The 15,598-nt window shown below is 32.7% G+C and overlaps 1 protein-coding gene across 1 annotated transcript in view; it reads right to left on the bottom strand.

Moving 5' to 3' along the window:
- Nucleotides 1-15,598, bottom strand: part of LOC149075969 (sodium-dependent nutrient amino acid transporter 1-like) — a 38,266-nt gene that overhangs the window by 11,169 nt on the left and 11,499 nt on the right. The window contains exons 4-11 of the mRNA XM_089243489.1: nucleotides 15,204-15,335; nucleotides 14,282-14,430; nucleotides 12,681-12,733; nucleotides 8,877-9,009; nucleotides 5,610-5,744; nucleotides 4,575-4,678; nucleotides 3,091-3,218; nucleotides 1,258-1,373 (exon numbers count right to left, since the gene is read on the bottom strand). Of these exons, the coding sequence (XP_089099615.1) occupies nucleotides 1,258-1,373; nucleotides 3,091-3,218; nucleotides 4,575-4,678; nucleotides 5,610-5,744; nucleotides 8,877-9,009; nucleotides 12,681-12,733; nucleotides 14,282-14,430; nucleotides 15,204-15,335 (950 nt within the window). The remainder of the gene's footprint in view (nucleotides 1-1,257; nucleotides 1,374-3,090; nucleotides 3,219-4,574; nucleotides 4,679-5,609; nucleotides 5,745-8,876; nucleotides 9,010-12,680; nucleotides 12,734-14,281; nucleotides 14,431-15,203; nucleotides 15,336-15,598) is intronic.

Below are 15,598 nucleotides of genomic sequence, written 5' to 3'. Positions count from 1 at the left end.
CGTCAATCATTGTCGAAAATGATGGCAAAGGTACACAAATAAAATTGTCAGTTTTTGCCGATCATTGCCAAAAAACGATGTCAAAGGTAAGTAAAATTTCCAATTGCGGGAAACTGGAGCTAGGGAAGAAAAAGCTTGGGGGGGGGGGGGAGGAACCTTCTTCATTGTTATGCTGAAATATGCAAAATACTATATTGCTCCAAAATATGAAAATATGCCTTGAATTCTGGAGATTATGAAAAAATGCCTTAAAATTACAGAAAATCATAAAAAATTCTCTATCACGTAAAAATAGCAAAATATGAAAAATACACAAAAAAGTATGGAAATTGTAGAAAACCTAGCCCTAGTAATTAGTGATTTCAGTGCATTCGATATGTCTTTTTCCCGGGTCATTTGCGTGCATTAACACACACCAGTGAATCATTTTACATCTGGTTTTGTATAGTAGTCATTTTCAATTTAAAAAAGTGTATTTTTTTCCCCCAGAATAGTCATCTCGTGATGACTATTGGGACCAATTTTTTCTTATTAAAAAGAAAAATATATTTTCTTACTTTATTTGTGCAAAACAAAATTTTCCCCACTATTATTTATTTATTATTTTTGTTAATTTTTTCAGTTTCAATGAATTTTTGATGCACTTTGTTTATTGAATTATCCACACGGTAAAATTTTATACAATAAATAATTTTATTTATTTGATAGTACCTCATTGGTAATTTTTGCAATTTGTGGCAAAGTGGGTCACTTTGTAAAACTGATTTGTATAATATTGTAGATATTGAGAATATTTGCAATCGATGAGATTTATTTTTGAAAGTAAGTGTAATCTGATGGATGTAGAGGATGTTTTAACCCCTGAAAACTGTTAACAGTATATTGATATTGTTTTGTATTAGTGATAATATTTTATATATAAAGGGTTATATATAATTTTAAAAAAAAATGTGGTTGTTTTTAAGCAATCATTTTGCCATTGACTGATCAATATCTCTACCTAAATTGAGAAACCAAGACGAAGAAGACGAGAGCTCAGTGCTCGGTACTTCGCATCAACTAGCAACGGCATTTAATAATACCATTACAAAAAATTTTAAAAGTGAAAGTCACTCCGATTTTCATGAATTGTTTTAATGGAACGTTGGTTGGTAACTTGGCTGCATGTACGTTCATATGGAGTTATAAATTTAAGATGTGTATAACAAAATAATGATTTTTCATTGACTTCAACAACAGTAACTTTCGGATACTTACAGAGCTTCCTATGCCAAGAGTGAATAGCATGAAGAAAAACATCACCGACCAAATTTGTGGAACAGGCTGAATACTCTCCAAAGCTCCTGGATACACAACAAAAGCAAGGTCCAAACCTATAACACATATCCAGAGTGTTAAAACATGAAAGAGAGAAATAAAGATATAAAAATCAAAAATAAATATACCGATCTCAATTTTTAATGTAAATCTTTTTGGGAACGCCCATAAATATGAATTAAGTGCTGTACTGCATACAAAAATGAAATATTTTCTAGAAGTGGATAACACTTTTTGGTAAATAAAAAAACCGCTTAACTCATTTGTGACCAATCTTTACACGTGATTACTGGTTAACATATTTGTGAAGTTTCTAAGAATCGGACTTCCATTTGGCTGGTTTCTTCTTTTCAATTTATGCAAATTTTCAATTCATTAACTTTTTGACTGGCTCAAATTATCTAAAATAATTCTTAAGAATAAAAACTATTTAAAAAAAATACTTCTGCTTATAGTTAGGACGAAGAATAATTCCTGTCACGGAAATGAAAACTTTTGAAATTTTCTACTTTTGAATAAAATAAATGAAATTTCTTTAGAAAATTTCAAAAAAACAATTCTTGGCACTCAGAAATTTCAATTTCCAAAAATGCTTATTTTATACTTGAAGAAATTTTTCAAGCAAAACACCTGAAACCCTGATTGGTGATACTGAGGTTCCAACAAGTAGTCATAACTCGTCAAATCCCCTCCATCATTACCCTGCCAATTCCACGAGCATTAGTGCACGATGCCATGGCCAAATAAGTGCATCAAGTTTTAATGCCTACGTATTTGTATGAAACGTGTAGAAAAGGGTTCGAAGAATTTGCACGCAAGTTATACATTGTTTCAATAATTTTTTTACAGTGCCGTACGTGACTTTCATAGCCGGCGTTCAATGGTTCCCGGGCTATTAGGCCATGGTCTAAGCTCTAAGTCATTTTCCTCTGACGTTTCGCTTACATCTGTGGCAAGCATCTTCTGATATTAAACACACGTAGGTTTCTGCGACAAGTGAGAAAGTATTGTAGGCGAAATGAATAGGTACGTGAAAATTACTTTTTTCGCAAACCGACCAATTTCTTCAAGTTTTATGGATTTTTAAACTATTTACCAATTTTGGGGACACCTTTATTCATATAACAAGCTTTTTTTTCAATGAAGTGAAGAAACTAGAACAAAAAAAAAACCTTCATTCTATAGCCGCAATTTTTCACTCCACCATAATTAATATAATTTCTATAGGTTCAAGACAACAATGTTTCTAATTTGTTTCTTCTCACAAAAAAAAAAAAAACCATAAAGATTTTAAATTGATTGAACTCACTCTCGAAAATAGACGTATTAGAAAAAAAATTACTTTCTGAAACCTCCTTAATTTAGAAAATGCATCTTTATTTGTTTTATAAAGGTACTGAATGCTTTCATAATAACTTAAAATTATTATCCAGTCGAGAAATAAGCTAAAAATATGTTCACCTTGGTATTATCGGGAAATTCGGAATTGACTTGAGCCACAAAAAAGAAAAAGACCTTTTCATCCTCAAGCTTTCAAAATTCCAGTCACCAATTTTTATTTTGAATCTTTGTTCGGTTAAATTAGAAGTTTAAAATGCGGAACAGATTAGGTTATTTAAAACGACCGGGATTTTAATCCTTAATTAACAATAAGATTTCTAAATTTCCAAGATGGTATAATAGTTATTGCATAAATAAGCAATGTCTTCGCTTATAATGAATAAAGTTAAAACAAATTATTCGTGTTTCCCTCTCTTTCAAATCAAACCTTGCCTTCTCGATTCACCACTTCGTTGATGGGTTTTTTATATTTCACAGCTAAAGTGCCAAGAACAGCAAATATCACAGATCCGGCCAGAAGGTTCGTAAATGTATCGAGGACGCTCACTAGTAATGCATCTCTGTAAAATGAAACAAATAAATTCGCATCGTTAGTTTAAAAATCGGAAGTTAATAAAATCTGAACATAAAATGCGACTTGGTTAATTCGAACTTTTACGAACTCCCCTTTAGTTTTCTATCTAATTTAATGATAAAATTTCTAATTCAAACTTTTTTCGAACTTCTTGGATAATTCGAAGTTGGAGGAAGAATGATTTTTGTATGAGCAAATTTAGTTTGAAAAAATTTTACAAGTCAGACTTTGTTTTATGCGACCAAGTTGTTAAATAACTAATTTTTAAAGACATAAAAGTTTGAAAATTCTGTTTTTTTCACTACTTTTTTTTTATTCGATAATTTAAGGCCCATTTTAACATTGCTCAGCCTGGAGTGTATTGTGCCACTTGATATCGATTATGCTTTTCAAACTATAGATCAGGGGTGGCTAACTTCTTTCCATTCGCAGGCCAGCATAATGGTCAGCTATGACGTTGCTGGCCGCATCAGTGATGGAACTTCGGTGTATAAGCCACTCCATTATTAAATGAATTAATTAGTTCGTTATTAAATTAATTTCGTCACTAGAAATAAGACGTTTGTAAGCAGTTTCTTAATCAAGAAATCTGCTGTTGGAATCGATAGTTCAAATAATGACCACAAACTTAATTTTTTCACGGCACTTTGTCGCGGGCAGTACAAAATCACTTCACTGGTCACATGCGGCCCGTGGACCAGCTGTTGGCCACCCCTGCTATGGATCAAAGTGTAACATTCAAAATCTGAATCTTTTTTGTCGTCATTAAGAGTATGGACAGTATCGGAAAGTTCAGATTTCGTAATACGTGAATGAAAGTATATTTCTTTGATCGCATAAGAATAAGCAAAATTTTGGAAACAGTTTCATAACAGTTTGCAGTTTCCAGTCCATAAGAGTTTCAGCAGAATTTAAACATGGTCAAGAAATTCGGCGATGATGCTGATTCCAGAACAATGGAATAAGATCAATTATTATATATATAAATTATTAAAATTTGAGAAACAGTTTCATAACTAATGATAAAAAAAAGTTTTAATAATTCATAATTATTATCCCATGTGAATGTTTATGATTAAGTTGCAATTTGCAATGATTTTACAGGTCCAGGATAGATTAATTGGATCACTGGAATTTTGGATAATTCGAACTTTCTTCCAATGACTTTGGACTTTGAATTAACCACAAGTTCGACTGTATATATAACTCTATATATTTAGGCATTTTAATTTTTTTTTCAACTGAAGGCTTTTCCTATATCTATTATTCCGATATTAATTTAAATTTTTATTACTCATTTTCAATGATATTTCACAGTACACAAATTCAATTCGTATTGTACCTGTATACGTTATTACGGAACTTGTTGTAGCTACCAATCATGACGATATTTCCAAAGCCAACGCCAAGAGAGAAAAAGGATTGTTCACAAGCTTTGTACCAAACCTATAAAAACAATTAATTGAGTAAACATTAAATCGGGCATAAGCAGTGTACGGTATTTAAGAACTGGATAATGTTATTAAAGGGTCAGTGGAATTTGTTCGAGAACTCTAATTGGTTAAGGAGAAATACCAATATAGAAACATAAAGAGTAGCAACGGCCATGGAAATAAGAGTTTCTTGGTTCAATCTTTGCTTACTTCAAGGCTGTTCAAGTAAAAATAATTGAAAAACACTGCAAGACAGCAATTTTATACTCTTCAACAAGATACTTGCATAATACAAAATTCAGGCATTCATTGACTATTTTTACTTCAAAATGTAGAAGTCAGTCAGATGGTAATAGCAGTAGTACACAAAAAAAGCGTAACTATGACAACAAATAACGCGACTGGCTCGCACGAATGCGAACCAGTAACTTGTTCAAAAAAGCCTCTCTTTAGAGAGCAGGGGACCCTTAAACACGAATCTTACAACCAAAAAAAGAAGAGAATTCAAGCACCTGAAACTTCCACTTCCTATATGGAAGACAGATATGACAGCGTTTCTTGAACACAATACGCGCATAACTCCGGCATCATAAATACAGCAGCACAAACAAAACATTTTAGACATGCACCAATTCGTTAGAATTTCATCAGAGGAATGTTTGCGAAGTGCATGTAAGTAGTAAAACAGTGTATATCTCACTTATAACGTTCTCACTTAGAACGTTTTCCTGCTTAGTGAAACTACAAGGCGTATCCGTTTGAATGAAATTAGATGCACATATTAAAAAAAAGAGTCCTTGAGAATAAACATTTCTGAGAAAAGTTGTTGCAAGACAAGCAACATTGTCTGAGGATTGTATATTTATTGGTTTAATCTTTTTGGTGGTGGATATTGCCTATGTACCTGTATAGTATGTACATGTTTTGATACATGCGTATCTTACCTTAGGATCGAGTAGCTTATCGAAGTGAGGCACGAAGAAGTATTTGATGCCTTCAGCAGCGCCATCTTCAAGGCAAGTCACAACCAGTAGAGCAAGCAAAGCTACATATGGGAACAGGGAAGTAAAATACGCCATCTAAAAAAAAACAATGGGATAATATAAATACAATAACATCGTGAATACTCAGGAAATGCTTCGGTCATTCTTCGTATTCAAAGCATTTGTATTAGTTTCATCTCATTTGAGTAGGCATTTATAAGCAGAGATAAACGATGCCATGTCTCTAAGCAATTTAATAATCATAAATAACCATAATCGAAATAATGGTTATTTATGAAACCCGAAATTCATCATCTTTATCTATTTGAATTCAAGTTTATCTTCCTGTATTTCGTTCCGCTAATAAAAAAGGTGATTTGTTTACTAGTTAAAATCTCCTATAAGAAAAATACACACTAGTTTCGTATTAACTAGTATGCTATTATACAGGTAAAAAGGTACTATATACCAATGATGCACAACATAACTGCGGGACAGTACATAGGTACCTAGGCTAACCATATTTTTAATACTACGATAGGCTATACGATAAACATGGTGGAGTAAATCGAGAAACTATCCATACTTAAGACAACCATAAGTATTCTTTATGGGCATTCTATAATATTTTATCACGTGTATATATTGTTTATAATTTTTATTAATTGCATTTTTAATTGGGTTGCTGTATTTTTGAAATATGTGACATCCATATTTTTATGGGCATCTTTTTCTCAGCCACCTCGTTGGGCATTTTGTCTGTTGTGGCGTTGTATTTGTATTTTCTCGAGAAAAAAAATGAAATCCGATCTTAACGGGAAGACATACAAGATATCACCGAAAAAAAATTAAGTTGCTAATTGATGCCAAAAAAAATTAGCAAAAACAAGTAATGCTGCCAATTAGAACCAAAAAAGTTATCAAATACAAGTAAAGTTGCACATTACCGCCCAAAAAAAAATGTCAAGTTCAAATAAAGTTTCCAATTAGAGACAAAGAAGTTGTCAAAGTCAAGCAAATTGCCAATTACAGCTCAAAAAATTCTCAAAGCTAAGCAAAGCTGAAAACCGTCGCTAAAATTGCTAAAAAAAATTCGCCAACGACGGAAAATTTTGGCTATTGCAAGTTTGTGTGCGTGCAACAAGTAAAAAATATAATTTTAAAAAAGAAGTAGATTTTCTTTACAAATATGTGCGATGAAATCATAAATATGTCGATGATTCATATAATCAATTATGATATAGTCATAATTATCATAATATAATTTATAAATCATGAAAATAAAGTTAATTATTGATTTCAAAAATTCAACTCTTTCATTGAAAATAAAATAAAAAAACGGGACATTTCATAAAAAATTTTAAATACCCAAAAAATACGGGAATGTTTCGTAAAATACAGGTTGCCCCACATATAAACAATCGAAGTGTTTGTGTGAAATTTTCCGTTAAAGGATAAAATTATTTCCGTTTCCGCGTTAGACAGGTTCCGTTTAATGCAGGTTTTTTTCATGTGTGTGTTTTAGCATTGAAATCACGGGACCACGATTTTTCCTGTTAGGTTTCCGCTTAATACAGATTCCGTTGAAGACAGGTTTTACTGTATCTGATTTCGTTATAAGTGGGCTCAGCTGAAATATTCTAATTTTAGCAGTGTAATAATAACAGCATACAACTATTTTGGCATGCTTGGTTGGTTTAAAAAGTTCTCTAAACATTTAATATTGATGTAATTCATAAAATAATAACCATCGCAAAATCAAGATTTTTTTCACTGAAGGAAATTGCTCGAAGACTCATAATTTAATGTTTTAAAAAAACTTTATAGCTCTTCTTTTGTTTGCGGCTTCAATAAACTCACTAAAAGAAGTAAGATGAAAGAATTTTATTCTGTTTCTGAATGTTTTTATACCTATCTTGTAACAAAGAAGTAATGCTTATTTTCAGCGACATAGTCGGTATGAAATCGAATAAAACCACTTTGATATATGTGAGTGTTGCCCCCTGAAGCAAAAACTCAATGTTGTGTTTACCGTACGACGGTAATTTCGTTTTTAGAAATAAATCACAATAGGAAATTAAAGTTTCTTTGTTTTGAGCTGTCTCTACAGCCTTAAGTACCACAGGAACGTCTCAATGGGGAGAATTTTAGAAAATTCTTCTTAGGATCTCATACAATTTCATATGGTCAGAAAGAATTAAAAACTATGCTCTGGTAATAATAATAGCAATAAATACAATAATATTTATTTACGTTGGTTGCACACCATTGGCAAAAGACAAAAGAGGCAACACAGAATATGCACTAGTAGAAATATCATTAACAATATTATTCGACCATTGATTTATTTCGAATTATTTTAAATCAGGTTTTTGACTGTATATGCTATGGTACTACAATGTTTTAAAAATGTCTTCAATACTAATTTTTTTGGGAATTTTTAAGCATTAAGGAAAAAAATGCATCATTAATATCATGCGTGCATGATAAAATAGCACGCAATGTAATTGAATATAAAGCGGTTCAAAATAAAGAAAGCTGTTCAATATTCACCAAATGAGGCAAAAGTGTGAGACATCATTGACTCAATCTTATTTACAATTAAATTTGATAAATTGATTAAATTTGATTAAATAATAGGTTTTTAATAAATCAATAATTTGTGAATGGACCTCAGATATTTTGGTTCATTTTATGAACCCTCAACGAGTTACCTTCATTTTAAATCGATTTGTATCCAATTACATTGATGTCACAAAAGACATTTTTTTCTTAACGTTTGGGAAATTTGCAAATAAAATAAGTATTATAGACACTATGTAGCACATTGTGTTGGCATAGCACAGAATGGGTTTCTTACCCCTTCTACACTAAAGACCAAAAATCTTCATGTAGCTTTTTGGTACGAAATCACCATCTATATAAAACAGTTTCACCAACAAAGCACGTTTTTGTAAGCTCAACGTCACTCTCTGATGAAAAGTAAAAATGAAGACGGTTCTTCTCAGAGAGATTATAAAATGCCCTGTCACATGTCCGCAAAAGTAGCGTACAAAACACCCTCTGGTAGTGAACCTATATTTGTTTTGCTCTCAATTGCTTTCCCATCCCTTCATCAATCAAGGCATTCCTAAAGTTTCGTATTTTTTTCTTACGGACAGTCATTGCTGCAGACAGTTTGGAACAGAGGAACTCTAATTATGTAAACCATGAAAAGAAGCGCCTTACCTTGCCCAGTGATTGTACTCCGCGTGCAACTGAGATGAATACGATTATCCAAGTGCCAAGAAGGCATAACACTAACTTCCAGCTGATCGAGTTGAGAGCTGTCAGGCCACCAGTTTCTTCAAGTACATATGTCCTGAAATCAATAAAGAAAATAGATTAAAATAAGTAATGATTTTTTTTGCACATAAAATATAGCTCTGAGACAACATATTTTCAAAACTTTTGTTATATATAATCGAATGTCATTTTAACGAATACCATTATAGAAGAGAATCTCATTTTAACGAACATTTTTCTAATCTTCCAGATAAGTTTACATAAAAATAATGCAAAAGCCTGGAATTCCTGTATAACGAAAATTCGTAATAATGAAGTGAGTTATCTGGTCTCTTAGAGTTCGTTATAACGGGAATCGACTGTATTTAAAATTGAGCATTATTTCCATCCCATTTTTCGTTATGAAATTCTGTGTTACATGCCTATAAAGTTCGATAAGAAAAGACATGATTTGGTGGCATCGCGTAGTTGGCGTATGTTTTCGTGATAATTATGTCTGCGTTCGCTGTGGCATCGCATCAAACCCCAATCACGATGCGGTAATAATTTTTCTTTTTCAAAATTTGACAGAAAAATTATATAGCTATATATTATTATTTTCATAGTTTTTCTCTCACGCGAATCTCTTTTTTTTTAATCTCGTCACATGGAGCTAATCCATTACAGCTACCATAAAGCCATCCATGTATCACACGTTGGCGATGAAAAAAATTAATTTGGTCCCTACCGGATCGTCTTTATATACTCTCTGCCAATTCGCAAATTATGTGATGATGTATTGTGAATGATTGTTTACATTTTTGAGTATCAAATTATCAGGCCGAAGACAAATGTCCCACTTGCCCATGTGGAAATCGAGTCTTACCCGTATCATAATAAAATGCAAGACAATTCTGATGTCTCCCAGAATTTTTTGTGACCAGCTGCCATTGCATACAAAACAAATGACCTCTTCTAGAACGATTAAAAAGAGCTCGAAATACCTTGACTGCTTATTCTGGAGAAATTTCACACTAGCTATTCTCATTAATCACTCTTTTCCCCACAGAATTTCAATTAAGAAATTCGTATTCACGCAGTGAATGTGACGTTTCTCGAAAGTTTCTGTTTGCTTGTGCAAGAGGTGATGAAAGTTGCTGTGTGTTTTCTTTATAGCGGCCGTTGAAGCGATCTACGGACTTTTATTATGCACTTGGAGGTCTGTTTTTTTTTCCTGCAGTGCGAAACGTACCTGAATGTTTAAGCAACATGGTGTAGATTTGCATAATGTATTTTCGAAATTTTAGAAAATAATTTTTTTTTTTCACCTCTCTTTTTAGCACAGAACCATAGGAATAAGCACGAGATATACAGGCGAAAATGCGAAGAATAATTTGGTTCAAACACTTGATAAACGATCACAGCAAAGGTTACCATACTACGGCTGTAACGCTTTGGGGGGAGGGGGACCTCGCACTCAAAGTAACAGAAGTGAAGAAAATATATATGCATGGATTCTGAATTCTCATCAATTCTAAAATCATTTCTTTCATTAAATTTGAAATCATTTCTTTCATTAAATTTGAAATCATTTCTTTCATTAAATTTGAAATCATTTCTTTCATTAAATTTGAAATCATTTCTTTCATTAAATTTGAAATAATTTCTCTCATTAAATTTGAAATCATTTTTTTCATTAAATTTGAAATAATTTCTTTCATTAAATTTGAAATAATTTCTTTCATTAAATTTGAAATCATTTCTTTCATTAAATTTGAAATAATTTCTTTCATTAAATTTGAAATCATTTCTTTCATCAATTCTGAGATGGTTTCTTTCATTAATTCTTAACCTTCATGAATGCTGCAATTATTTCCTTCATTAGTTCTGAAATCAATTCATTAATTCTCAACCTTCATAAATGCTGTAATTACTTCCTTCATTAGTTCTGAAATCAATTCATTAATTCTCAACCTTCATAAATGCTGTAATTACTTCCTTCATTAGTTCTGAAATCAATTCATTATACAAATACAACGCCACAACAGGCAAATTGCCCAACGAGGTGGCTGACTTAAGAACATCATGGATCCCCGAGCCCCTACCTACTACTGCTACACCACACATGCAACCCCCCCCCCCGCGGAACCCCCCAACGAATCGGTAAATGCGGGAATGTGCGTGTACGTGTAGTGCAACCTGACGTATAGTTTGTTTCTGTGTAATGCTTGTTATGTGTAGTGCTGTCATCTACCCCCAGTTTTACTAACTATGAGTGAAGTGTTATGGTTGAATGATTTACCGTTGTAGGACTGTTGCTCTCTGTGGCGAGACTTTTTAACGGGGAGATCGGCTCGCATTCGCGCCTTGAAGTTGGGAACCACAGAAAACCAACTTCAGCCGACCACCACTGTGGGGTTCGAACCCGGATCCTCGCATCACGAGTCCGGCACTATAACCACTCGACCACCACAGCGGCCGGATTTGCTGACTTTTGATGACAAGGGGGGAGGGGGGGTTTGAAGGTTGCTTACGTCATCAACCACCCCTTTTTGAAGATATGAAATATTCTAAGCTGCTGACAAAATTTTGCTGATGGGGGGGAGGGGGGATCAGTGTTTTGCTGACAAGGAAAGGGGTAAAAAATGGCTTAAAATCTGCTTACGTAATACTTGCAGACGTGCCAACATTCATGAAGGTTAATTCTTAACCTTCATGAATGTTGCAATTACTTCTTTCATTAATTCAAAATTTTTGCCTATATGTATATATATATTCCATTAGTTCTTAATTTTCTCTTGTGCGTGTGTATGTGTGCTGCGGAATATTCTTGCACTAATTGTGAATTTTCAGTTATTCTGAAATATTTTTTTCATTATCAAATTATCGCCAAACAGACTGTCAAATGTAAGTTAAGTTGCTAATTACAGCCATAAAAATTGTCAAAGGCAAGTAAAGGTACCAACTAGCTTTGAAATCGCTGAAAAATTGCCAATGGAGGGGAGTAGAGAACTTCTCACAAGACGCAATGGGTGAAAATTTATAATTCACCAAACAAAACGAATATATATTTGGCAAATATGTGAGATGAATTTGTTTATATGCCATAATAATTATGACTTAGTGATGAAAAAAAATCTTAATTCTTGGTTTCAAAAGTTCAAGTATGCCTCATTAAAAATAAAAGAGAAAACGGAAAATTTTATTTTAAAAAAATTATACGAAAATGTCCCGTAAAATACAGGTCATATGGTACATACAAATTTCTGGACCATGGGTGACAAAAATACTACTACTGAACCACACATGCACCTCGTCCATATTCCTCTGGGGAACTTCTAACGAATTGGTACATGCTGGAATGTGTGTGTATGCGTAGCGAACCTGACGAAGTTTGGTGACAGAAATACTGCACATCTGAAAAGTTTGCGCACCGCCGATCAAGGAGAGACATTATTCCCTAAATTCTCTCAATATAATAACCGTGTGGTAAAGCGCGCTGATACTGCATAGAATGCCACTAGAACAATTCTTTGTTGAAATAATTTTCAATAATAACGAATTCCGTGAGGTATGCCGATCACGACTCGTTTTGTTACCGACAACACACATGCTTCTCAATTTACCAAGAAAACATGCAAATTTAAGACAACCTATGCACAAACGCTGTTTGTGACAATAAAAAATACGCGTCATTTTCGAACGTAAACAATTGTGAAACTTAGTTGCAAATAGAATTGTATTCATGAATAAAATATTCATACTTACTTCCAATAATATTCTGGTAATGGTTTTCCATCTATAAAGAGCCCAGTTTCGTTCTGCGTAAAAGAAACGAATCACAAGAAACATTAATGATACGGAATCGATACTTACAGTGGCCTTTTGAGTTACGAGAGAGTTCGTTCTTAAAAGTTCATAACTCGAAACAAACTTTCCCTGTCAAAATAATTGACATCTTTGTATTTCATTCTACATCTTTAAAAAAACTCGTATAAAAATTATGGCTGGGAATGGAACTGGTTACACAAAAATTTTTAATCGTATAATCAACTGATCAATTGAATTGTTATGTTTTCAAAATGCTATTATTTTATAACAAATTTATTCAGTAACATTTTGTTTTTCATGAATTGAGGCTAAAAATGTATTCATTTCACTCACCTATTTGCTGGATGTAAACAAGTATATTGGAATGGAGTCAACCTTCAAACGCTTCCATCATCCACAGATGATGAGCGTAGTAGCCTGTTCAATCATGCCGTTATAATTTGAAATGCTTTTTCTGAAGATGAAATCCTTTAAACAGGGCTTCCACTCAAATAATGAGAAAAAGTATGACGGGGGGAGGGGAGTACCCCCTTAGACAACATAATCATATCATAATTTAAAAAATCCCACAATTATTTTTTTTTTCAAAAATATTTTAAAAAACCACAGCATTATTTCAGAATCCTATAAGATTGGCTCGAGCCAAAGCAAAGTGACAGAAATGATTTGGTAATAAAAAATTTTTTTGGCCAAAACAGCTTACTAACAACCACAGATAATTATTTTATGTCTCTCCTCACAATATATTACATTCCCTTTTTCGAGGATTCTTCCAAAGTGCGGTCTGTCAACTCCTCTTTGACAATACACAGCAAATTATGAAGACACGTATGTTTTTTAAGAATGGCGTTCCTTCGAGAGACCACTTCTAAAAGCACAGTGCAAAATGTGTAAATTACAAGGTCCAATAAAACTAAGTCAAGGTGAATCGGATAGATTTACAGTGTTGTCCATCCATTTTTTAAAAAGGATTTATTTAAATTTTAGTGTTCAATGCCAGTGTAATCATTTCTGACCAATGAAACATTTTGATTTCTAGCTCTTTGCTTAGCATTGAAAAACATTGTTTATGCCTTCTCAGCATGCTTTAAAAATACAGAAGTTTTTAAATGACACTTAAAATGCTTATATCTCAAAAATGGGATTTTTGAGTTATCATGTTCTGACCAAACACCACAGAATTAAAAGCTATTGAGAATCATCAAGCATCAGAATCACCAAACCTAGAATAGACCTATGCGTCCATCTGCTTTGTAATACAAACTGTTGTTTCACCTTTACACAAATTGCGCACAATAATTTTGAATGATGAATGTTAGTTACTGTCCAAGACCATGAAGCAGTAAATGCAATATTATTTTTTTCCATCCAGCATGAACCAATTTCAATTTGAAAATTAGCCCTCAAATTAAAAAAGTTTTTATGGATATATTGGATTACTGGTAAGTCTGCCCGTAACTCAAGGTGCCACTGTATGTATGTATACTTTTTTCATTCAACTTAATTAGTATAAGAAATAATTTACAAATAATACTCACCTGAACAGACGTCATGTTGGGATAAGCGCAAGCCGACCACGGTAAGCAAGAATTGAAAGAAGAGAACATATAATGTAAGCTGATCGCCATTAGATAGTTATAAAATATTGTGACGAGTGACACAGACACTAGTTGAGCATAACCAATACCTAAAACGGAAGATTAAAATATAAACAAAGATATAAAAAACATAAACACAAAATAACAATTCTTTAGAATTAATTTTCCATAAAATTCATCAAATTTAGAAAAAAATACAATCTTTTATCGGGTACTATTTATTGAGAAAAATCCCTATCCACTTAATGATTGATAAATGACGATCTTTATAAATAGAAGAAAATATTCTAATTTTGCTGAGATTACGATTCCTCAGCAACATAATGTATTTTGACAATTTTTTATACCCGATATTTAATTTCTTATTCATTCATACAGCGCTTTATTCGGAATCTTGACCCGATTCGTTCTCATCTCCTACAATTTTTCCAATAAATTCATCATCAAAGTCCATTGCGGGCAGAAAAGACAATAACTGATTATTCTGATAGAAATTCCCTCAATTAATAACCACTGTCGCTATATTAATTATTAATTGAATCGTGGCTTATAAATTATTTTTTTTTAAGTTATCTCCACTAATGAGATAAAAATTTCTTAATGAAGAAAATCATTGATTCCCATTAATTAATATAATATTAGAAATTTAATGAACAAAACGTTAAATATAGAAAAAAATGTTTCTACGTAAAATATATATTGTTTTATTTTTATTAAATTTATCAATTGTTTCATTTATAAGTCCGTTTGAAAATTAAATCGATTTTTAAATGAAGTGAATTATCAATAACGTTGACTGCCTTTGATGATCCGCTCAATTAATCCGAATACGAATTTACATGCAATAAGATCTTTTGATAACCTTTAAAGGCTGGAACACAGTTCCACAGTTTTATAGGTCCTTGGCTTGAAAATTGTCCTATAACCAGTTCGAGGTAGTACAGCGGCCTTCCTATTATGACCAACAGCAACAGGTAAGGAATCAGAAATGCAGCTATATGGAGAGAAAAAGTTAGGAGTTGAATCGCAAGTATTAAAAAAAACCATTGTAATTTTTAATGTAATTGTGTCCACTTATATTAGGAATTCACCTGCCGCTGCGAATCAGACCCAAGTTAACACGGGGAATGATTGAATGACCTGGATTCTTGGGAGGATAATGGGGGGGGGGGGGGGCAATTTTTTTATAATGAGATCTTTTATTACGATTTTCGATAACGAGTATGCTCATTATGGGTTAGTTCTTCCGAAATGCAG

The sequence above is a fragment of the Pholcus phalangioides genome, unplaced genomic scaffold (assembly GCF_987345545.1).
Source record: "Pholcus phalangioides strain wild (caught in Gottingen) unplaced genomic scaffold, Ppha-v1.0 ptg000015l_1, whole genome shotgun sequence".
NCBI lineage: Eukaryota > Metazoa > Arthropoda > Arachnida > Araneae > Pholcidae > Pholcus > Pholcus phalangioides.
This window is presented reverse-complemented; position numbering and strand designations above follow the sequence as displayed.